The following is a 24,035-nucleotide window of genomic DNA, read 5'->3' as shown; positions in this document are numbered from 1 at the left end:
TTCCTTATAATTTTTAAATTCTACCTCTATAAAAGATATAGACTATCATAGAGGTATCACATTTTTGCCAGCCTAATCTACACCACTGAAGTAATCTGATATTCAAATGAATAAAATTATCATTCTTTCAATTTGCCCATATAAATTTGTACTTGCTCAAAAATACTATGAGCAATTATATGCCAACAAACTGGACAATCTGGAAGAAATGGATACATTCCTAGAAATAGACCATCTCCAAAGATTGAGTCAAGAAGAAATAGAAAATCTGAACCGACCGATTACCACCAATGCAATTAAATCAGTAATCAAAAAATTTCTAAAATACAAAAGTACTGGACTAGATGGCTTTGTAGGTGAATTTTACCAAACATTCAAAAATTAACACCTATTCTTCTCAAACTATTCCAAAAAATTCAAGAGGAGGGAAGGTTCCCTCTTTTTACAAGGCCACCATTACCTTTATTACAAAACCAGACAATGACAGTACAAGAAAAAAAACACTATAGACTGATATTCCTGATTAACATTGATGTAAAAATCCTCACCAAAATATGAGCAAACTGAATTCAGCAATACATTAAAAATATCACACACTATGATCAAGTTGGATTTATTCCTGGGATACGAAAGGTTGGTTTAATATCTGCAAATCAATTAATGTGATACACCACATTAACAAATTCAAAGATAAAAATCATATGATCATATCAATAGATACAGAAAAAGTTTTTGACAAATCCAGCATCTATTTATAATAAAAACTCTTAGCAAAGTGGGAATAGAGGAAACATATCTCAACATAATAAAGGCCATATATAACAAACCTACAGCTAACATCATACTCAGTGGGAATGGCTAAGAGCATTTTCCTTAAGATCAGGAACAAGAAAAGGATGCCTACTTTTACCACTTCTATTCAACATAGTACTGGATGTCCTAGCTATAGCTAGGACAAGAAATCAGACAAGAAAGAGAAATAAAAGGCATCCAAATTAGAAAGGAAGAAGTGAAACTGTCATTATTTGCAGATGACATGATACTATATACAGAGAATGCTAAAGATTCCACAAAAACTGTGGATTCAGAAAAAGTGGCAGTATATAAAATTAATATGCAGAAGTCAGTTGCATTTTTATACACCAATGATGAACTATCAGAAAGAGAAATTTAAAAAAAAATCCCATTTACAATTGCATCAAAAACAATAAAATACCTACGCATCAAATTAGCCAACAAGGTAAAAGACGTGTTCTTGGAAAATTATAAGTCACTGGTAAAAGAAACTGAAGAAGATACAAATAAATGGAAGCATATACTGTGCATATACTGCTCATGGGTAGGGAGAATCAATATTGTTAAAACAACCACACTACCCAAAGCATACTCTCCAAATTCAATGCATTCCCTATCAAAATACCAATTACATTTTTCAGAGAACTAGAATAATCCAAAAATTTACATGGAACCATAAAAGATCCCAGATAATCATGATAATCTTGAGAAAGAAGAACAAAGTTGAAGGTATCACACTACCTGATATCGAACTATACTACAAAGCTATAGTAATCAAAACAGCATGGTACCAGCATGAAAACAGACACACAGATCAATGGAACAGAACTGAAGAGCCCAGAAATAAATCCATGCATATATGGTCATTTAATCTATGACAGAGGAGGCAAAAATATACAATAGGGTAGAGACAGTCCCTTCAACAAATGGTGCTGGGCAAACTGAACAGATACATGCAAAAAAAAAAAAAAAAAAAAGAAAGAAACTTGACCACCTTCTCACACCATATAAAAGATTAAATACAAAATGGGTTAAAGACTCCAATATAAGACCCGAAACCATAAAACTTCTAGAAGAAAACATAAGCAGTAAACTCTCTGATATTTCTATTGGTTATCGTTTCTGATAAATCTCCTCAGACAAGGGAAACAAAAGAAAAAAATAAAGAAACGGTAAAAAGTTTTTGCACAGCAAAGAAAACCATCAACAAAACCAAAAGACAACCTACTGAATGGGAGAAGATATTTGCCTATAACACATCTGACAAGGATTTAATATCCAAAATTTGTAAAAACTCATAAACTCAACAACGACAATAAACAAACAATCTAATTTAAAAATGGGCAGAAGATCTGAATAGGTATTTCTCCAAAGAGGAAACACAGATGGCCAATAGACGATGAAAACATGCTCAAGGTCACTAATCATCAGAGAAATGCATATTAAAACCATAATGAGATATCATCTCACACCTATCAGATTGGCTATCATTCATCAATAAATCAAAAAACGAGTGTTGGTGAGGATGTGGGGAAAAGGGAACCCTTGTACACTGTTGATGTGACTGCAAATTGGTACAGTCACTATGGAAAACAGTTTGGAGGTTCCTCAAAAAATTAAAAATAGAATTACCTTTTGACCCAGCAATTGCACTTAGTTCATAAAGATCTATGCACTTCTATGTTCACAGCAGCGCTATTCACAATAGCCAAGTTATGGAAGCAACCTAAGTGCCTATCAACAGACGACTGAGTAAAGAAGTTATGGTACATATATACGATTGAATATTACTCAGCCATAAAAAGAGATCTTACCATTTGCAACGATATAAATGGACCTAGAGGGTATTATGCTGAGTGAAATAAGTCAGACAGAGAAGGATAGCCACCATATGATTTCACTTATATGCAGAATCTAAGGAACAAAAGAAATGAACAAACTAAACAAAAAGACTCACAGACACAAAGCAAACTGGCGATTGTGAGAGGGGAGAGGGGTTAGGGGTTTGAGTGAAAAAGGTGAAGGGATGAAGTACAAATTAGTAGTTAGAAAACAGTCATGGGGACATAAAGTAGGGATTATAATTAATATTATTGTAATAGTTTTGTGTAGTGCCAGATGAGTGCTGATCAGGGGGATCACTTCAAAATTATATAAATGTCTAACCACTGTACTCTATATCTGAAACTGATATAATTTAAAAAAATCACAGCCAAAAAAAAAAAAAATTTGTACTTGCTCTAGGCAGGGACGATTTCCAAAGCTGCAGTTAAAAGCTTCTTTTAAACTGTCAGTTTGTCCTATTAAACCAAAGTGTAATTAGTAGTGGCCATTTATTTCTGAGCAGTTAAGCTGTTCATTGTATCATAGGCAAAGTTAGGCCTCTCTGCACTTAATTCTAACAAAGTTCAATGTTAAAAAACTTTTTTCTGATTGTAAGCTATATATGTATGTTACTGAAAAGATGAACACATTATAGGCAATATAAAGAAAATTAAAATTACTTGAAATCTCACTTTCAGAAATATCTGCTGTTTTGTAGATATAAATATCTATATCTATGTATCTTATGTCAGGATAACTTCTATGCATACATACACATATAGCTATGTAGATAAATATTTTTAGAAAAATATATTTATTGCATGTATCCTTCCCTTCTCCACTTTTCTCTACATTTTATCTGATTTCTTTCCCAGTAAATATAGATCATGACATCATATTTAGTGGCTAATACTATGTTTATGTTATTTACCCAGGTTCCTACTAACTAAAATTTGAGTTATTGGTTATTCTCTTTTTAACAGTATTGTGATTAATATCCTTACACTTAAATTTTTTAGATAGGCGTCTATTTATTTCCTTCCCAGAAAGAGAATTGCTAAGTTAAAGGGACTGCACTTTAAAATTTATATTTTTTGCTAGCTTTTCTGCAGAACAGTTGAATAAGTTAAATTTCTAACAACAGTCACTGAGTTCTACACAGTCTTATGGACACAGGAGTAAGAGTAAATACATTTTAATCTCCTTTTTTTTTTTTTTTTTGGCCACACGTATTTCTTCTTTTGTCTTTTGTGTACTTACAAAAAAACTCTTTCTCAATGCCTTTCTTTAAATCCATCTGACAGCTGATACATCACATTTTATGAATGGTGGTTTCTAGTTGGTGGGACTCTATGTGATTATTTCTCTTCTTGTGTTTTCTGACTTTTTCCACAGCAAACACATATTACTTAAATATATAAAGTTTTTTATTTTTTTAAATGCTATGAGTCATTGAAACATTAGAGCATTATGCAACATATATAAACAAACAAACTGTAATGACAAGTATAAGCTCGGGTATGAGGAACAATTTTGTAGCTTTTCCTCATATATTCCTAGAGAAAAAGTTCCTCTCACAGATGTGGAGCCTGGCAAAACACCTCAAGAAGGCAACATTGCATTTTCTTGTTCCTTACCCTCCTCTCCTCATATTTTTACCCTTATCTCAAATCTAGTTCACTGCCATTTTCAAATGATTGTCCAAGTAAGACTTATCCTGTCACCTTATGACCCCTATCAGGCTAATATTGTGGCAAGCAAGATGAGTTTTAGAGGGATAGTATAAGGGAGGTAGAAAAGTCTGTAGTCTCACTTTTTGTGCAGCTCTTCAGAATTCAAGTCATCATGGACTTGCATCTTCTTCCTCGTCTACAGAAGTACAAGTTAACAAAATACCAGTCCAGCCAAAGCTCTTGAAAGGGACTTACGCCGGCTCCTAGCTATAACTGTCAAAACTTTAATATTAATGTAAATAGATCTTTTACTAGAAACATTTAATTGTATAAGATCAATAAAATACTATTATTATGAACTGTCAGGATTTGGAAATATTTTTGTTAAAGATGATTTTATTTTCGTTAGATGACTTTTTTTGCTGTTAATGTACTTATACATTACAGTACTTTAATGAGAAATTAAAAACCAGTCTCAATTTTGTCAGATATCAAGTTATCAAAACTAAAAATAAACTTTAAATGAACAAAAATACTGAATCCTGAGCATCACATGAATTTTCATGGCCTTATATCCTACTTTTAAGTTTTGCTCTCAATTAGATTTTACCTTATCTTCACAGTTCTTAGAAGACAGAGTTGTAAATGCCTAAAGTCATATAAAATAATCTAGATATTTGAAGTATAGTATGTAGCTATAATCTAGATTTGAACATGTAGAGTGTTGCAGCCAATTTCATGAGCATTTACCTGACAAGCAAGTTAATTTTTCATTTCGACACAACTTCTTATAAAAGTGCTATTAATCTATATTTTCTGATTTATATTATCAAGAACTATACAAATAACATAATAAATAAAGTAGACAATTTACAATTTTACAAGGAAAGAGACTGAAACACTGGATTAGGACATGAGTCATGGATATTTATCACTGGAATACTTATAATATTCTTGTAAACATATATAGCAACAATGTAGCTATATAGTTAGAGCTGTTCTATGTAACTCAGAAGTGACTCTCATTCCGGTAACAAATATTTATAAAACACAGAATAATGGTCTCATAAAGATGTCCATGTCCTAATCCCCAGAACCTCTGAATATGTTAGGTTACATGGCAAAGGGAATTAAAGTAACTGATATAGTTGAGTTGCTATTCAGATTACATTAATTAAGATAGAGACTATAGCCCAAATTATCCAGGTGAGCCCAAAGTTATTCCAAGGGTCCTTAAAAGTGGAATAGCTATGTCAACTATAATTAAAAAATTAAAAACTCTTTAAGAAAAATAAAAGTCAGCTCAACGACAACAACAAAAATGAGATAGGGAGATCAAAGAGAGAGAGAAGCAGTTACTGGCTTTGAAGATGTAATCAAAAGAGGCCAGGAGGCAAGGGATGTGGGTGGCTTCTAGAAACTGGAAAAGGCAAGGAAATGGACTCTCCCCTAGAACTTCCAGAAAGATATGTAGTGCTGCTGTCCCTTTGATTTTAGCCCAGTGAAATAGGGGTTGGGCTTCTAACCTACAGAACTGTAAGATAATAATTTGTGTTGTCTTAAGCCACTCCATTTGTAGATATTTTAACAGCAACAGTAGAAAACGAATATAAGCACCAAGTACCAGAAATAATGCCAGACATAATGGTGATTAATAAAACAGGTGAGAACTTAAAAATTCTTAGTTGAATGGATGCTGTGGACTGAACTGTCTTCCCAAAATACCTGTTGAAGCCCTAATCCCCAATGTTATGGTAACTGGAGAATGGGTCTTTGAGAAGTAATTTGGTTTAGATGAGGTCATGTAGTTGGGACTCTCATTATGGATTAGTGACCTTATAAGAGAAAACACCAGAGAGCTGATTTTCTCTCTCTCTTGCCATGTGAGGACACAGCAAGAATGTAGCTATCTGCAGCCAGAAAGAAAGCCTGGACCAGAAACTGACCACGCTGGCACTCTGATCTTGGACTTCCAACCTTCAAAACTGTGAGAATATAAAACTTCTGTTGCTTAAGCCACCCAATTTATGGTACTTTGTTATGGCAGCCCAAGCTAAGGCAGATTTGTTAATCAAATACTGGAAAACGGACACTAAAATCAGTACCAGAAACTGAACCTTAGTAAGTTTATCATTACTCAGGTGACGGAAAACTCAATAATCAAGAAATTACTTGCTATTCATGCTGGAAAACTGCTGCTCTAAAAAAGAGACAACTGAATAAAATTCAACTTGATTTCTCATCAAAACAGTAGTATTGATTATGGCAGAAAAAAGAAATCAGCTTGACTAATTTCTTTTACTGCAATCCCAACAAGTGTGAAATAAGCATTAATGACAAAGGGTTAATTTTTCTATGAAGATAACAAAACCAAACTGAAGGTTCCTTTTTGTTCTTACTTGTACTTATGGCCAAAACAGTTAAGCAAATGGCAATGGATGGAACAAGTGGTTTTTCACTAGAATTGGATTATAAACAAAGATTTTTACACGTATCAAACCCTGTTGGGTATTTTCAAACACTCTGGGTGTAGTCCCTTAGGCTCAGAAGGACAATTTGGAAACAGCTAAGAAAATTAAATATAATGCATTCTTAGACCTGGGAAATTACATTTCAAAGAATTCATCAATAGCTTTATCAGACACAGACAGACATTTAAGTCTTATTTAACAGAATAAACGCTGGCTGTGAGACAAAATGTTTCTAACCGCTGGCTGTGAGACAAAATGTTTCTAACCGTATGTTTAAAACAAATCTATACATGTTTGCAAATGCATAGGAACTTTGTGGAAGAGCATATGAATAATTCTGTGACTGTTTTCAGAAAAGAGGATTGTAAGTAGTTATAAAACTTTGACCTTTCATTTTATAACATACTAGGTAGGTTGAAAAAAATCTTTTGAACAATGACCATGTATTTTAAATTTTAAGTTCACTTATAAAATTGAAAAAAAGATTTTAAAATTTTTATTTGTTTTACTAATAAAACTACAGAATTTCTGTTGTTATAGGTAGCAATGCTTAGCACTTCAGAAAACAGAACAGAGTTTAAAATCGAATCTGAGCTTGAGTTCACAATCTGCCACTTCTTACCTGCATGGCTTTGGGCAAGGAATTTAATCACATTTGGCCTAAATTTCTTTACTCAATGAGATCAATACCCACATTTCACTGGGTCTGTATGAGGATAAAATGAGATAATAAGAAAGTGGCAAAGTGTTCAGTGAAATACAGGCATTAAACTTTTTTATTACAATGAAAGTTACCTGTTGACATTTCAAATTAGTGTCACTTCCATGTATGACTATAAAATGCAAACTCTATGATGGCAGGGACTGTATCTCCCTCACTGCTCTATTCCAAGTACCTAACAAAGAAATTCAAATACCTGTTGAATGAGTGAGCTAAGCCTGCCAAGTGTAGTAATGGGCAAACAAAAAGTACTCAGCAAATACTTGCTCAAATAAAAATGTTCCTGATTCTATTTGGCCACTTGTAGCAGGTACTATTCCCTCAAGTTTTCCTAAGGATTAATTACCCATCTCAACTCCCCACCGAGCAACTCTCCACCAAAGTAAAAAAGACTGGCCATTGGGTGCTCTCTTGCCAGTCATCTGATCTTATTTTTTTAATTTTAATTAAAAAAATAACTAAATGAGAAGTGTCAGAACAAGAAGTAGAAAAAATAATTCCTTTTGCAATCTCAACAAAAAGAAAAAAATACCTAGGAATAAATTTAACAAAACATGTGAAGGACCTAATATAATGAAAACTACAAGACCCTATTAAAAGAAATTGAAGAAGATACAAAGAAATAGATATTCTGTATTCTTGGATTGGAAGAATCAGCATAGTTAAAGTGACCTTATTACCTAAATAAAGCATTATACAGATTTAATGCAATCCCCATCAAAATGTCATTGGCATTTTTTTTAAAGAAATAGAACAAAAAATCATCAGATTTGTATGGAAGCAAATTGCCAAAGCCATCTTGAGAAAAAAGAACGAGGTTGGAGGCATCACTCTACTCGATTTCAAATTACTACAAAGCAACAGTAATCAAAACGGCATGATATTAGCAGCAAAACAAACATATGGACCAGTGGAACAGAATCCAGAGTCCAGAAGTAAACCCATAATTACACGGGCAAATAATTTTAGACAAAAAAGCCAAAAACATACAGTGGAGAAAGGAAAGCCTCTTCAATAAATGGTGCTGGGAAAACTGGAAAGCCACCTGCAAAAGAATGAAACTAGACTGTTGTCTATCACCACACACCAAAATTAACTCAAAATGGATTAAAGACCCGAATATAAGACCTGAAACAGTAAAATGCATAGAAGAAAACATAAGAACTAAACTTAAGAACCTTGGACTTAAAGAGGATTTTATGAATTTGACCTCAAAGGCAAGGGAAGTAAAAGCAAAAATAAATGAATGGGACTATATCAAACTAAAAAGTTTCTGCTCAGCAAAAGAAACCATCAACAAGGTAAAGAGACAAGCATCCAAATGGAAAAATATATTTGCAAGCAACGCCTCCGATAAGGGCCTAATATCCAAAATATACGACTCAATAACAACAACAAAAAAAACAAATGATCCATTCAAAAAATGGGCAGAGGACCTGAACAGACACTTCTCTCTAGAGGACATACAAACGGCCAACAAATATATGAAAAGATGCTCAACATCGGTAGCTATTAGGGAAATGCAAATCAAAACCACAATGAGATATCATCTCACACCTGTTAGAATAGCTATAACCAAAAGGACAAGTAATAACAAATGTTGGAAAGGATGTGGAGAAAAAGGAACCCTCATACACCCCTGGTAGGACTGAAATTGGTACAGCCACTATGGAAAACAGTATGGAGGTTCCTCAAAAAAACTAAGAATTGATCTACCATAGGATTCAATAATCCTTCTACTGGATATTTACCCCAAAGACTTGAAAACTCATATCTGTAAAGATATTTGCACACTAATGTTCACAGCAGCATTATTCACATTGGCCAGGACATGGAAGCAACTGGAATGTCCTAAGATAGATGAGTGGCTAAAGAAACTGTGGTACATATATACAATGGACTATTACTCAGCCATAAGGAGAGATGAAGTACTGCCATTTGCAACAACATGGATGCACCTTGAAATAATCATGCAAAGTGAAATAATTTAGACAGAAAAAGTTGAAAATCACATGATATAGCTTATATGTGGGATATAAACCTAAAAGCAACAAATGGACAGAGCAAACAGACTCATGAACATGGACTACAGACTAGTGGGGTACCAGAGGGTAGGAGGTGGAGGAGGTGGGGGGAGGTAGAATGGGTAAAGGGGAGTCAAATATAGGGGGATAGGAAAAGGTGAAGTAGGTAAAGGGGATCAAATATATGGTAGCTGAAGGAAACTGGACTTTGGGTGGTAAACACACAATAGAATATACAGATGCCAAATTATAATGTACACCTGAAAATTATATAATTGTATTAACCAATGTTACCCCAAGAAACTTAAAAAAATAACAATGCTGCTGAGATAAACTGAAAATGTAAAAAATGTGTGATGAGTTATTATCAAAAGTTAGATTCATGAAGTAGTTACTGCCAACTAAACAAATATGGGAAGCACAATGTGATCTGTCCAGTGTGAACTAACAGTGTGTCTTGAAAGCAAATATATAATTTGGCCTATATAAAACTGTCATGACCTTATAGATTTTTAACAAATGCTTTTGTACATGTTTAATTAAAGAAATATTTTAACATTAAGAGACTTACCTAAATTTATATACTATTCAGTTAATTTAATAATGCCACAATCTCAAACATGACTTCTTTGAGCATTATCATAAAAGGTATTTTGGCGAGGTAATATATCCAAGTAGCCAAAAGAACAGCAGATTATCTGAGACACCATTTTGCAACTCTGGCTCAGAGATACCATGTTCTTAGAGAAGTCTTAGTTGCCTAAACTTTTTATTCATGAAAAGGGAGAATGAAGGAACTGGCTTGTCCCCTTTAAGGTAAACGGACTATGCCTCCTCCAGACTACTAAAATGATGGTGGCCTTTCAGTATGCTGATATGATACGCAGGAGCTTTTACGAGTGTAAATATTTGCTTGCACACACATACATGTACTCTCTCTTCCTCTCACTGGCAATATTTCCCGAGTAGACACCATATATCAGGCATTGTTTTAGACTGTGGGGTTACCAAAACAAAATTGTTGGCTTCACAGAGGTTATGCTTTTGCAGAGAGACAGGCAAAAGGTCTGTATTACAATATAGTGTCAATAATAAATGCTATGAAGAAAAATAAAGCGGAGTAAGACAACAGAGTGATGGAAGGAGATGCTGTTTTAGACAGCCTGGTCAGAACAGAGATGACATGAAAGAGAGAGGAATAGCCCTTATGATGTCTACAGAAGAGTGTTTCAGGCAGAGGCAGCAGCAAGAACAAGCAAACCTGGTGCTTTGAAGAACATCCCACAGACCGGTACGGCTGAAGCACAGCACACAAAAAGGAAAGTGGTATCTGGGGCAGAGAGGTGGCCCGGGGCCAGGTTCCAGGTCTTGCAGGGTGTTATAAGCCATGGTGAAAAGTCTGCATTTTATTAAATGTGACGGGAAACCACTGAAGGTTTTCTGATGCTCTTTCTCTTCCCCTGTAACCCCTGTGGGAGTGACATAACCAGACTTAGAATTTTAAAAGATCACGGAAGTTGCTCTGGGAAGAACAGACTCCATGGTGCAAAAGTGGAAGCAAGGAGACCAGTTTGGAGGTTCAGGAGAGAGAAGAAGGTCTAGACCAGGGTTGTAGAAGTAGAGGTGGAAAGACACAGCTTGATTTAGGATACATTTTGGATGTACACTTGACGGGTTATTGATAGAGTGGGTATGAGATGTGAGAGAAAGAATCAAGAAAGATACCAAGAATTTGGACCTGAGCAATTCAGTAACAGGTGTTGTAGGGTTGGGCAATCAAGAGTTCAGTCTGGGATGTGATATATTTGTAATATCTATTAGACAGCTAAGTGGAGATGTTGAGTAAGTAGTTGGCTGTATGAGTGTGGAGTTCAGGGAGAGACTGCAGATATGATTTGGGAGTCCTCAGAATATATATGGTATTTTATGCCTTGAGACTGCATAAGATCATCTGGTGAGCACATGTATAAAGAGGAGAAAAGGGGCACATCAGTATTTAAGACTCAAGAAGGAAAGAGGAATTCAGTGCAAGAGAATGAGAAGTCATGGCCAGGAATTTAGAAGGGAACCTGGAGTGTACATCCTGGAAGCCATGTAAGAAAACAGTCCAAAAGGTATGAGGACGAATACCGGGTTGCTTGGAGGTTAAGATGACTCAGAAATGGGCACTGAATTTGGCAATATGGAAGGTCCCGAGTATCTCGACAAGTTGCGGGGATGAAGGACTGATTGAAATGGGTTTAAAAGTGACCTACACAAAGAAAGGGAGGAGAGTCTGTGAGCACAAATGACTATTTTGAGGTGTTTGGCTATAAAAGAGCCACTTGACAGAGTAACTCCCCTTGCTTTTGCCATCATGGAGAGTAGCTGAGATGCAGGTACTGTTCACATCTTGTTCCTTGAATTTTTGGAGTGCAAAGCTGTTCTAATTTCTGACCTGACGGGCTGGCAAGCCCTCTTCTGCCGTTCTGTCAGACTGCCTTCCGTTCACTTCCACCAGTGCTTCTAAACTGCAACAACTGAACCTCATGACTGATCCTAATCCCTCCTCAACAGTGCATCTGCCATTCTCATCTATCTCGCCTCTCTCCTTTCTGATTCTTTTTCTTCTGCTTTTCTTGTCGCTTTTTTTCTTGTCTCTTGTTGCTCCTCTATGTCTTTGCAATAAAGTTGACCTTTTATATCTAATATCAGCAACCAAGTGGATGACTTCCCTTGCACACACAACCTGATCACAGTACATGGGCAAGAGTAATCTTTTCTCACCTGTGTACAGCACCTTATCTGAAGGCCTAAGGGCTGAGTCACTGATGGGTTACTCAGAGCTTTAAAGATCTTCTGCAAATCTGAGGCTTCCTTTAGCCTCATCTCCAGATGACTAGCACCTAATAAATATCATGAGGCTTTATGTGGACAATGGTAAACTCCTGAAAGGCTTCTCACATTTCCTTATATCATTCATTCAACAGCTGCTATTGCAGCCTATGTGCTCAACCAGTGTGAGAGACGCTGGAGCTGCAGAGAAGACATACAGCTACATCCTTCCAGGAGTGAAGTAGTTAGTGGTCTATTTGGGCTTTTACATAAGTAAACAGACACAACATGGTATGGTAAGGGAATGGTATTTCAGAGGGGAATACAGGATGCTCTAAAAGCACTTCGAAATAACAGCTTATTGAAATCTGGGCATTAAAGAAGCCTCTCTGAGAAGGGGTGGTGTTTAAGTTGCGAAGAGAAGAGTTAGCCAGATTGGGAGTCTGGGGGGAGAACATGTGCAAAGACCCAGAAGCAAGTGAGAACAGAGTGTATTTGAAGACACTGACAAAAGTTAAGTATGCCTAAGTGTGTATGTGTGCACATTCTAGAGTGAGGGTGGGGCACTCAAGGATGAATAGAGATAAGACTAGAGAGAAGGAAGGGACCCAGCATAAGACATGTTAAAGAATTTGGACCATACCCTGGGATATACACCAAATTGTTAAAGGTAGCTTTCCTCGAGGAATTAAAATGGGTAGAAGTAGGAGGACTTTATTACTTTAAATACTCCCATGTTAGATATTTATTTTTACAATGCCATGCATTATTTTTGTAATTCAAATTTTTGTTTCTGAATTAGAGTAACAGTAGTGGCTATGGGAAGAAGAAAGATATAATTCGAAAGTAAAACTGAAAGATGTTGGTAAGGAGTAATGAAGAGGGGGAGAGATGAAAGAAGACAACTAGATTTCTGATGTGGGCAAATGGGTGGATGGTGAACAGTGGTGTCTTTCATTAAATTTGGGAAAATAGAGCATAAAAAGGTTATAGGGGTAAAAATGAGTCTAGATTTGGTCATATTAAGCTTGAATTACCTAGAGGAATTAATTTAATTCACTTGGAATTAGAAGTTAATATAGAAATCTTAAATCCATAACTCTGCAGAAAAAAATCCAAGTTGTAAAAAGAAATGTGGATATTCTCAGCATACACATGGTAACTTAAGTCCTGAGAAAGGATGCATATGTAGAGAGTAAAAAGGCTGGAGAAAAGCCAGGGTAAGAGCAATATCTAAAACTGAACTTCTCAGAATGACCTGTGATCCATCTGCATCAATCTCCTGAGGGTTTGATAAAAATGTAGAATCCTTGGCTCTACCACTGACTTACTGAATTAGACACTCTGAGTGTATCCTGGGAATCTACATTTTAGGCAAGCACCAAGATTACTTTTGCACAAAGTTTCAGAACCACCGATCTAGAAGATAAATGGAGTAAGAAGAGCTAGAAAAAAAGAGTTAAGAAGGAGCTGTGCTCCGCTCACAGCTAATGAAAAATGAGAGTTTTGTGTTACAGTGGCCAATGGAAAAGAGCAAATGCATCTAAGCTGAGTGGGTTGGCAAAAAGTAAGCAGTCAATAAACACTTGTTCAATAAATAATTTGGAAAAGTATTTAAAGTTATAATTTATCTCAGTATATTCCCAAGTTGCTGTTACTACTCTACAGTATAAACAAGGCCAATACCTAGGAAATTTATAAGAAGAAAAACAATAGTGGGAAATATCAAAAAAAAAAAAAAAATTGACTAAGAACCACTTTGATGCCAAAGTCTAGGACAAATTACAAAGATTTAGCAGGTGATTAGTAAGTTAGTGAATAACCACCATGACCTCTCAGGTCCAAGTAAATCCCCGAAGTATATAAACAAGGAAACAGTGCTCCATGACAAAAAGATGGAGTCAGTTTTGAAAAGCACTGAAATAAAGCTGTCAGCTTCATGCATGGTATCATATGAATATCTCTCCCAGATTAACAAAATTACTTAACATTAGACCAAAATTAAACCATTTGTTCATTTATAAGCTATTAAAGTCCAATACAGATAAAGATTTAGCTTGCTTGTCCATCTAAATCTGATGCTCTTCCTTAGGCCATAGCTATTGAAGTAGTTGTTTATAAACTGGTCTTTGCTAAAGTTGCTAGGCTTCAGAGTATCAGTTTTGTCAGAAAACTCATTTGTTCTGAGCAGCTAAAAGGATCTGTACTCTGAAGGCATTTGCTTGACAGGAGGCAAAATGATTAAGTAACTCCCAAATTAATTCACACCTTTGGATCCCCTCCCCCCCACCCACTCACCCCCAATTTGAAGTCACCGAAAAATATGCTACAGAGGTAAAACAAACTGGAAAAGAGAAAACATTTACTTCATTATTTCCATTTTTGCTTTTTTTTCTTTTACTCCTTCATTTGTAGGTATTGTCAGATGGTAAAAAAGTACTTCAAACTTATTAATTACAAAGTGCTCACTTGCATGCTACTGTAGATAAATACATTTTTACTTACTGTTACTACTAAATGCCATTCATTAGTTGTGTGACTTTGGGTGACTTTCTCTATGAGCTGTACCATACATTTTAATTCTTATTTTTTTTTACCATATATTTTTAAAGAAATTTTCCACCATCTAAAATTCTATGGTTCTAAAATTGAGAAACTAGCAAAGAAAATAAATGTTATAATGTTATGAGAGTTGATAACGATGATACTCTATTAAATTTTTAGATCTCCACTTATGAAGAAAGAGAATATCCAGAGGCAGTGAACTCAATGCTAGAAGTACAACTTCTTGATTCAACAAGTCTACAACTAACAAACTGGTAACATTTTAAGAGCTCATCTGTTAGCTGGTAATTTAGAACACAGGGCATATTTTTTTCCACAGAAATGACGTGATATATATAGTAGTTAGGCTCTTAGGCTAATTCATGAAAGTTTATTTAACCTTCAGTGAAAGTGAATTGTTAGATACTTTTAATAAAAATAGAAAATAGATGTTGCTACGCTAATAATTAAACAAAAAGAACATCAAAATGAAACAAAAAAACACGTTAACCTTGAAGTGTATTCTTCGCAATGAAGTCAACCAAAAGATTCATTGGCCTAATTACACTCATTGTAATGACTAGATTACAACAGCCCACTCCTCAAGTCCATGGACTCTAAGTTAAGGACACCTGCTTAAATAAAACGAGAGGGGCTAGTTCTCAGGTACAGAGACACTAGAGGTTCAGAAGTATGGCAAAGCCCAAAGCTGTGAGAAAAGCACAGAGCTGGAGAGGATAAGAGGAGGGGCCTTTTCTTAGACATCCCCTGACCGTAGGGGGAAATATACTTAAGTGACTGGAACATTCTCTTCATATCCCAGCTCCAGGATTTCCTGGACAACCCTCCTGGGAGTTCAGTGGCAGCTCCGTAAACACAGAGCCTAAAAACCAGAAGATATGTTTCCTAGCTGGAGCAGGGACAGTGGAAAGGAACAATTTCCTGAGCTGTCATGCTAAATACTCAACCACCTGCTATTGTCAGAAGCAGCCCCAGCTTTGACTGTGAGGAAGCTGCCTGGAGGAATGTCTGCTTCCTTGCTCTGACTGAATCCCCATTTCAACTTCTCTACAGATGTAGGGTTTCCAATATATACGAATGTTCACAAGCCTGTAGCCTGTAACTTGTGGGTAACTATCTTTATCATCTGCTAAAGCTAGAAATAGAAAAACCAAATGAATGTTCTCTTCTGGGAAAGACTGCTTACTGTACTTAAAACTGTTAACTATAAGGATGGAAAATGTTCTTATTTAAGTATGTATTTTGGGCAGTTCAGATATTTAATTCATAAGAACTTCTCCGTGTTCACTATGGAAAGAATGACCTATTATATCTAATTTTAACAGGTTTAAATACCAGGCAGAGTTTCAAAAGGTATTTGCCACTCTAGTTTCCTAAGATCTATTATTTCAATTTGCCCTTAGCTTTTTCCCTGATACCAAGGCAACTTTAAAACTGAAATCGTATGTCTGCTCTCACTCAGATATCATAACCGAAAACAAGTAGCAAGGAATTTGGTATGGCAGGTAGGACACAGTATATACACTAAGCTTTTAATCAAGTTTCTGAATGTATGATGTGCAGTATACCCGAAACTATGCACTAAAGGGATCTTTCAATTCTTAATGAGTATATCCAAATGTGAAAATCACAATCTAAATTGAGGTTTGGATTTTGCCTGCGTTCACATTACTGCCATAATGGTAGCATGGATAATGCACACACAGCTATCAGAGTGGAACTCAGAAGCTGACAATGGTATCCAACTCTTGTTTTATTTATATATCCTGCATTTTCCTCTGATTAAATCCAACTTCCTCATATTGTTACAATGTAGTCACCAACTTTATTTCTTCTGGTATAAATTTTTATGGTTGCCTAAACTTAAGTAATGTTAGGCAGAAAAATATTGGAAAATTCACTGAAAAGGATCATTAAAAAAGGCAGTGTAGTAAAGAAATCTTGCTTTCCTATCTTTAAGCCTAATTACTTACTGCAGGAGTGACTTGGCAGAGATCCAGAAAATTCTTCAGATTTCTCCCTTTCTGAGGCAAGTTACCAGCAATCTCTACCTTCCCCACTAAAACATATATATGCAGTGTGCAAAAAGAAAACATTTATAAAAAAAATCAAATTCTACTTTCCCAAGCCATGTTCAGCATGTAAGTAATACATTTCTACCAGCTTTCACTTTTCAGATGGGCTACTTTCTCAGCTGAGTGGCAAGACACCAAAATGGGAAGGAGAAATCAATGTCATAGAGTATATATAAATAGCCGTGGCCAAAAACAATATTGCAGAAGAGCCAATAGGAGCAGGGCTCCCCAAATTGCAGCAAGAGTGACTTAATTCCACTTATGCCTTCATGAGGGCCTCTGGGAAAATCATCATCAAGAAACAAAAGAAAGGTAGAAGCAACCAGGACTCATGAGATTTCCAATCTTTTGTTAGAGATGAACTTGCAGTGTTTTTCTAGAGTTTCCGAAACACGTATATATTTTAAATCTCGGCTGGTATAGCCATGAAAAGGAATTTCCCGGATATACCAAAAACCACTCACCAATATCAATACTCATTATAAGTATTTTGTTTAACTCATGCATTATATTTGAGCTAAAATTTGCATCACATGACAAATCTAAATGTGAACCACACTTTACACAAAAGTAAACCTTGCATTGTGTTCCTATCACCGTTCATAACACACAACCCTAAGTTCCAGGAATTTCACAAATTGGTTAATACACTTGAAATCAATGGGCTAAAGTGCATGGGATGCACACTTCATTTTCTAAATGTTTGCTAGACTTTTCAGGACTGCTCTCACATATTAAAAATACATTAAATTTACCAACTTTCTGTAGCACACACACATAGTATTTAGGCATCAGCATTCATAAAATGCAGGCAATCAGTAAGAAAAGCAGCCTCTCCTCTAAGGAATTAGTTCAGGTATACAAGAATACAGGAAATCGCATATGCACCTTGAGAGCCTGGGTCACAGGAACTAGGTAAGAAACAATGCAAAGTACACTGGGAAACGTGGGCAGTTACAGCTGAAAAGATGCAGGCAAAGCCACCAGAGGCATCTTCAAACATTCCTTTGGAAGGAGAGTGTGTGCTGTCCCTAACGAGCCCCTGTTGACCTGGGTAACGGTACAAGCTGAAACCACCACAGCCTGACACGAATTCCAGCATGTGAGAGAGGAGGTTGGGGAAGGTAGCATTAAATGACCCACTGCCTGGGATGCCGACGCTGTCATCACCCTAGGGCTCGCGCACATCTCGGCGCTGCCACCTGCTTTCTACTTCCTCGGGGAGAGCTGGTGACGCGTGGGCCCGAGGGGAACCGAGGCAGGGACAGATAATGAAACGATAGTTTTTAAAGCCCAAGCACGAGATTATGTCCCCAGGGCCCGACCCCCTACACCCGGTGACTCTCCCCAGGCGGCGCGCGGCCCCAGGACTGGAAGCCTGAGAACTTGCAGGCACCCGAGGGAGGGCCAGGACACAAGTGGGGAGGGGGCGGCGCTAGGGTTACTCGGGTCGGGGCGCAGGGACAGTGGGAAGGTAGGCTGGGGGCGGGGCTGCGCGGAGCCAAATAACCAGGGGTCGGACGGGAGAATTTCCCCCAGACCGAGGGCAGGCGCGTGCAGGGAGGGACGCCCTGGCCTCTACCTGCTGCTGGATCTTCCCGTCCTCCGTGACGACCCAGTGGGTGGTGGCGAAGGCCCCCCGAGCTGCCATACTCAGCAAGGCGGAAAGGCTGAGGAGCCAGCCTGGGCCAGAGCAAGGCGGCAGCTCACACCGGCCGCGGACCCCTGTTGCAGCCGCCATCTTGCCCCCCCGGCCCGGCCGCTTACACCGGAAGCGGAAGCGGGACCCCGCCGCCCGCCATCTTGAGGAGGTCGGCGCTGGAGGAGGAGGAGGAGGAGCCGAGAGGGCGCTGCTTGCTGACGACCGGCTTCCTTAACCTCGGTGTGGGCAGCCGGGAAGCTCAGCCTCCGGCCGCTGGCCCAGCCTAGGTGCAGGTCGGAAAACACTTTTTTGTTATTGTTTTTCTGTGTGTGAACAGATTTTGGAGCATGAGAGCCACAGGGAGATAACAGTAGTGTTCTATGTGGAGCTTACGCTCAAATGAGAGGACTCTGTGTGTTTGTACTGTACATACAGTATATATATATACACACATATATATGTATATATATATATATAGTGTACATGTATATTTTAAACCTTGGCTTTTACCTTATTTTTATTTCTGGTTGTGTAAAATAGTTGGGAAATAAAAGGTAGGCTTTCGAAACACCTAAGGGAAGCGATGTGTTATCTTTTATTCTTAAAGCCACACAGTAGTGGAAGCTTCAGAACCTGGACGGTTGTTAGTTTAGGGCAGTGCTGTCCAGTAGAAATAGAACGTGAGCCATGAGCCATATAAATAACTTAAAAGAAAGACTGAAATAACTAACACATTTTATTTAGCCCATTATATACAAAATGTTATTAGTTCAATATGAAATCCATACATATTAGTGAGATACATATATATTTTTTTGTACTAAGTCTTGGAAATCAGTACGTATTTTACGTGTACACTTCATCTAAATTCGCACTATCCAGCTTGCAGGGACTTAATAGCCGCGTGTGGCTAGTGGCTACTATATTGGGCAGCATAGTTCTAAGCTGGAAGTCCAGGTCTGGAGAGCATTGGCATCATCTGGGAGCTTATTAGTAAGCACATTCTCGACTCTTCCCATCTCCATCAGATTCTACCTTTTCACTAGAGTCCCAAGTGACTGGTATGTATATTAAAATTTGAGAAGCACTTCCCTCTAGTGAACCAACATGCAGGCCAAGCCACTAGCCTGGCCTCTAGCTTCTAGTTAGAGATTTTCATCTTAGGTATTTCAGGGCTGTCTTCTAGCTTTGTGTGTCATTTTGTATTTAGGTTCATTATGCTTTTGGTGTTCTCTTTGAGAAAAGGAGATGGAGAATTTTGACCACTTCCCTACACTGCAGTGTCGCAGGAATAAAAATTTGCCAAGTATTTAAACATTACTTCATACTATGGAAGCAATGCACAGCATTGGTTTTTTGTTCTTTCTGAGAGCAGCTTTTCTTGAGGACTGAAGTAATGAACATTCATTTCACTAAAAATGTATGGCTTATCTGCTTTTTGCCTACTACTCTGCTAGACCCTGGCTGTGGAAATCTGACCCCTGATCATTGTGCAATCTAGTAGGATGTTGGTAGGTTGGCAATTGAAATATAGGAGAATAGGGGTGTTTTAAAGACGCATGTGTAGAAGAGAGAGCAACTAATCAGGTGAAAGACTTGGTTGGAGCAAAGATACTGATTCAGGCAGAATAAACAATACACGTGAACAAGTGAAATTGGAAGAAGGTTGTAAGGGTTTATTGTATGTCATACCAAGGAGTTTAAATGTATACAGTAGAAATGTTCCAAAGTTTTGAAATAGAGAAGTGGCCAGTGATGGAGTCCCTTCGTTGTCAGCATCTTATTTTGAGGCAGGAGTCATCTATCTCACCTGTGTATCAAGCTGCTAAATAATGGCAATCATCATCACCTAACATTTGTTGAGTGTTTAATATGTACTGGGCACAGTACACACATAATTCCTATTAATCTTTGCTAATTCACCTAGCGTCAGCTAATTAAATAATTTGGCCAAGATCGTACAGCTAATAAGCAGCAGAACTCAGATTTGGACTCAGATCTACCTGACTGTAGAGCCTGAGCCTGGATGAAGGATGGTGAGAAGTTTGAGAGAGAAGCCCCACTATCACATGTTTTGGCCATCAGCAATTTCTTTGACACAAGTTAACCTGTAAAGGGGTAGAATCATAGCTTCTGTAGCTTTAATGTACCACCCACCTCTATTTTTCCTAAATGATAACACTTGTCTTTTGGGATCCTGTATTATTTTTCTATTGCTTATAACAGATCATTGCAAATTTAGCATCTTAACACACACACTTTTCTTAGTTTCCATGGATCAAGCGTCTGGCGTGGTGTGGTTGGGTTTTCTATTTAGCATCTCACATGACCGATATCAAGGATGCAAGCTCATCTTGGGCTTGGGGGCCTTTTCCTAGCTCTTGTAAGTTCTTGACGGAATTCTGTTCTTTGCCATTGGAAGACTGAGGTCCCAGTTTTCTTGCTGGCTGCTGACTGGCCATTCTCAACTCTAAGGCCACCCACCATTCCGTGCCATGTGGCCCTCTCAATATGGTATTTGTTCCTTCAAGGCAAGCAGGAACACCTCCATTGCTTGAGTTTCTTGACTTCCTCCATCTCTGATCTTGAGGCCCAGATTTAAAGGGTTCATGTGTTTAGATAAGGTCCACCTGGATAATCTCTCTTGATTACCCCCAAATCAACTGATCAGTATCCTTAATGACATCTGCAAAAATTCTTTTTGCCATATAACATGGTAAACCACATGTTCTCCTCACATTCAAGGGAGATTTTGTGAGGGCAAGGATCATTGGGGGTCTTCTTAGAATTCTGCTCCTCTAGCCTTTCACTGAACTTTTAAGCATCATACAGTAACACTTAGAAGTGCTTTTGCTCATCCAGTTCACTGCCTGAAATCATTCCCTTGCTTTCTTTTTTCAAATTTATTATTTAAGGTACAGCTCAAATCCCAGATTGTAAAACAGTCTGCCAACTTCTATATGCCTTCCCTGATTTCTTTAACACTAATATGACAATACCATGTTACTTTGTGACATTACATTGTAAATTTTGAACAGCTAAACTCTCAAGTAATTCTTTAATTCTTTAATTCTTTAATTATTAGATGGTTAGAGTTAACATTAGTTTAAATTTTGTTACTTGATTATCTTTTGCTTCATAGTTAACCAACTTAAATCTTAGTGGCTTAAATTTTACGTTTTAAAACATGATTTATTATTTTTTCATAGTTTGTTGCTGGACTCAACTGGGTGGTTCTGCTTCCTGCTGTTAGCTGGGGTCACTCATAATTATGGCTGCATTCAGTTGAGACCTTGGTTGGGGCTGGAATGTCTTAAAATAGCTTTACTCACATCTAGTGCTTTTTGGAGTGGCCAAAATGGCTAGGGGGTGGCTGGGCCTCTATCTCAGTCAGGGTAGTTACAGAAGCTTCTTACATAGTGGCTCAGGGCTCCAAAAGAGTGAAGGTAGAAGCTGCCAGGCTCCTTGAAGTCCAGACCCAGAACTGGCAAAGTGTCACTTCTGCGTTCTATTGGTCAAAGAAAGTACAAGGCTAGCCCAGATTCTGGGGGAAACGGAAACAGACTCATCTTCGTAAGTGAAGCAGCATGTTCTAGCAGGAATGGAAGGAATTTTTGGCAGCCTGCTACATACAGTTAATTCCTTTAGAGCAATTTTAAATTGAGTGGAGTTGAGAGGGGGGTATAGGGAGAAAGACTGATTATGGCAAGAAGGGCTGTAAGTGTATCTCCCCAATAGCTATATGCAAAGTGAAGAGGATTCTCAAAAGGGAGGCAGAAGGTACATAATTTCATTTAGAAATAGTTTGCCAAATAGATCAGGCCGTCTGAAGCATGAGGGCTATTGTAGATGAAACCAAGGGTTCGGTTGAGTCAGCCCAAGATTCTAATTTAGTGACACTAGGGCTGCTCTGTTAGCATGATGGTCAGCCTCAAAAGAATTTTCCAGATACAGACTTACTAGCCATTAACATATCCAAATCCTTGCAGTTGTTAATACATTTAGAGAGGACAGTTTCTGTGGCATTGAATTGTATTGTGGTTATTCAGTCTGTAAGTAGCTAAAGGTTATACCTCCCCCACGTCCCCAGCTTTACGCCCTTGCATAGGCCCAAGTTTCAATATCCTGATTTTATGATTAAATCCATGTTTATTACTATTCAAACCTTTCATGAGTTTGTGTTTTTTGATCTTATCTATCACTTATAGCATGCTAAATTGTAGTTTTTCCTCAAAGGCATACCATTCCCTCATTTCTTATTTGTTCTTCTCTGTTCCTTTTCTACTTAGTATTTCTTGAGGACTACAAACTGAAACTGTATTTAGTATTCTAAGCTTTGCCATAGATATTATTTCTAAGATCAACTCTATGATGACCAGAATTTTACTGGATTTTCTTATTTGTGGTTACATTAGTTTTAGAGAATAAATGTACAGCTTCTAGGAGTAATTCTACAATTTCTTAGGTTTTTTTATAAATTAGATTTCATTAGTCTAAGTTTTAGTTTCCAGGACACTTGCTAGAATTAAATCTCTCTTGCTGTTTTCTACCCACCCAGAACTGATTTGAGTTCCTCCTATAGTTTCTAAAATGGGGAGGATCAGGAGCTGAAGGTGCACACAGGTGGATGGTCAAATCTAGTCTGACCTGAAAGATAGTTAGTGGGATGAAGGGAAGGAGGGGGGTTGTTAGGGAACAATGATTTTCCAGACAGAGGAAGCATGCCTCAGTACCAGAAAGAACATGGTTCCTTTTGAGTTCCTGAAAGTAGTTCACTATCATAGTAGACGAGGAATTTAGGAGTTCTGGGGTCGAGATTAGGAAACTATGAGCTTTGAGACAGCCCATTCTTTAGCACAGTTTGGCATTCTTAAAGCCAAGTAAGTGTTCTGTAGGTTTTGTTGCCTCAATCTCAAATGCTTTTTTTTTTTTTGAAATTGTCACTAGGTTAGGTTGGCTCCAAATAATCCAGGTTTCAGCTCAAATGAATTCCAAGGGTTTTTTCCTAACCATTCTTTCTATGCTAGCTTTCTTACACATTATCACATTAGAATGTTCAGTGTCCTCATACTTACTACTTTCTGAAGTCAGCTTATCAGGCTCTGCACAACAGAATGTAAACTCCATGGGTTCGCCTGTCTTGTTTGCCACTGTATCCTGAGTTCCAAACATGGCCTTGGACTTATTGAAACTGTGTACCAAGCAGTTTTAGATACTTGGATTATCAATGAGCAATATGCAAAAATCCTTATCTTGGTAGCCATATTACATTCTACCCAAAGGTAGGGGTGGGGGGACAGGGAGTTAAGAACCTATAAGGGAGTAAACAACCTGTAAGTAAATTATATAGTATGTTAGAAGTTAGCAAATGCTCCAGAGAACATGTGGTAGGGTAAGTGGGATCTGGAGTCTTGGCAGGACAGAAAAGGGT

The 24,035-nt window shown here is 37.5% G+C and overlaps 1 protein-coding gene and 1 long non-coding RNA gene across 3 annotated transcripts in view; one reads left to right on the top strand and one right to left on the bottom strand.

The window, feature by feature from the left end:
• TTC17 (tetratricopeptide repeat domain 17) overlaps positions 1-18,736 on the bottom strand; it is a 90,585-nt gene extending 71,849 nt beyond the window's left edge. For both annotated transcript variants that reach the window (XM_039867346.1, XM_039867353.1), the window contains exon 1: positions 18,545-18,736. In XM_039867346.1, coding sequence (XP_039723280.1) covers positions 18,545-18,703 — 159 coding nt within the window. In that variant the 5' untranslated portion in view covers positions 18,704-18,736. The remainder of the gene's footprint in view (positions 1-18,544) is intronic.
• A 6-nt stretch (positions 18,737-18,742) lies between these two features.
• Positions 18,743-24,035, top strand: part of LOC120606223 (uncharacterized) — a 32,783-nt gene continuing 27,490 nt past the window's right edge. Inside the window, exon 1 of the long non-coding RNA XR_005653848.1 lies at positions 18,743-18,897. This is a non-coding gene — a long non-coding RNA (uncharacterized LOC120606223). The remainder of the gene's footprint in view (positions 18,898-24,035) is intronic.

The sequence above is a fragment of the Pteropus medius genome, unplaced genomic scaffold (assembly GCF_902729225.1).
Source record: "Pteropus medius unplaced genomic scaffold, Ma_sr-lr_union100, whole genome shotgun sequence".
Lineage (NCBI taxonomy): Eukaryota > Metazoa > Chordata > Mammalia > Chiroptera > Pteropodidae > Pteropus > Pteropus medius.
The sequence above is the reverse complement of the archived record's forward strand: the minus strand, read 5'-3'. Positions and strand labels throughout refer to the sequence as shown.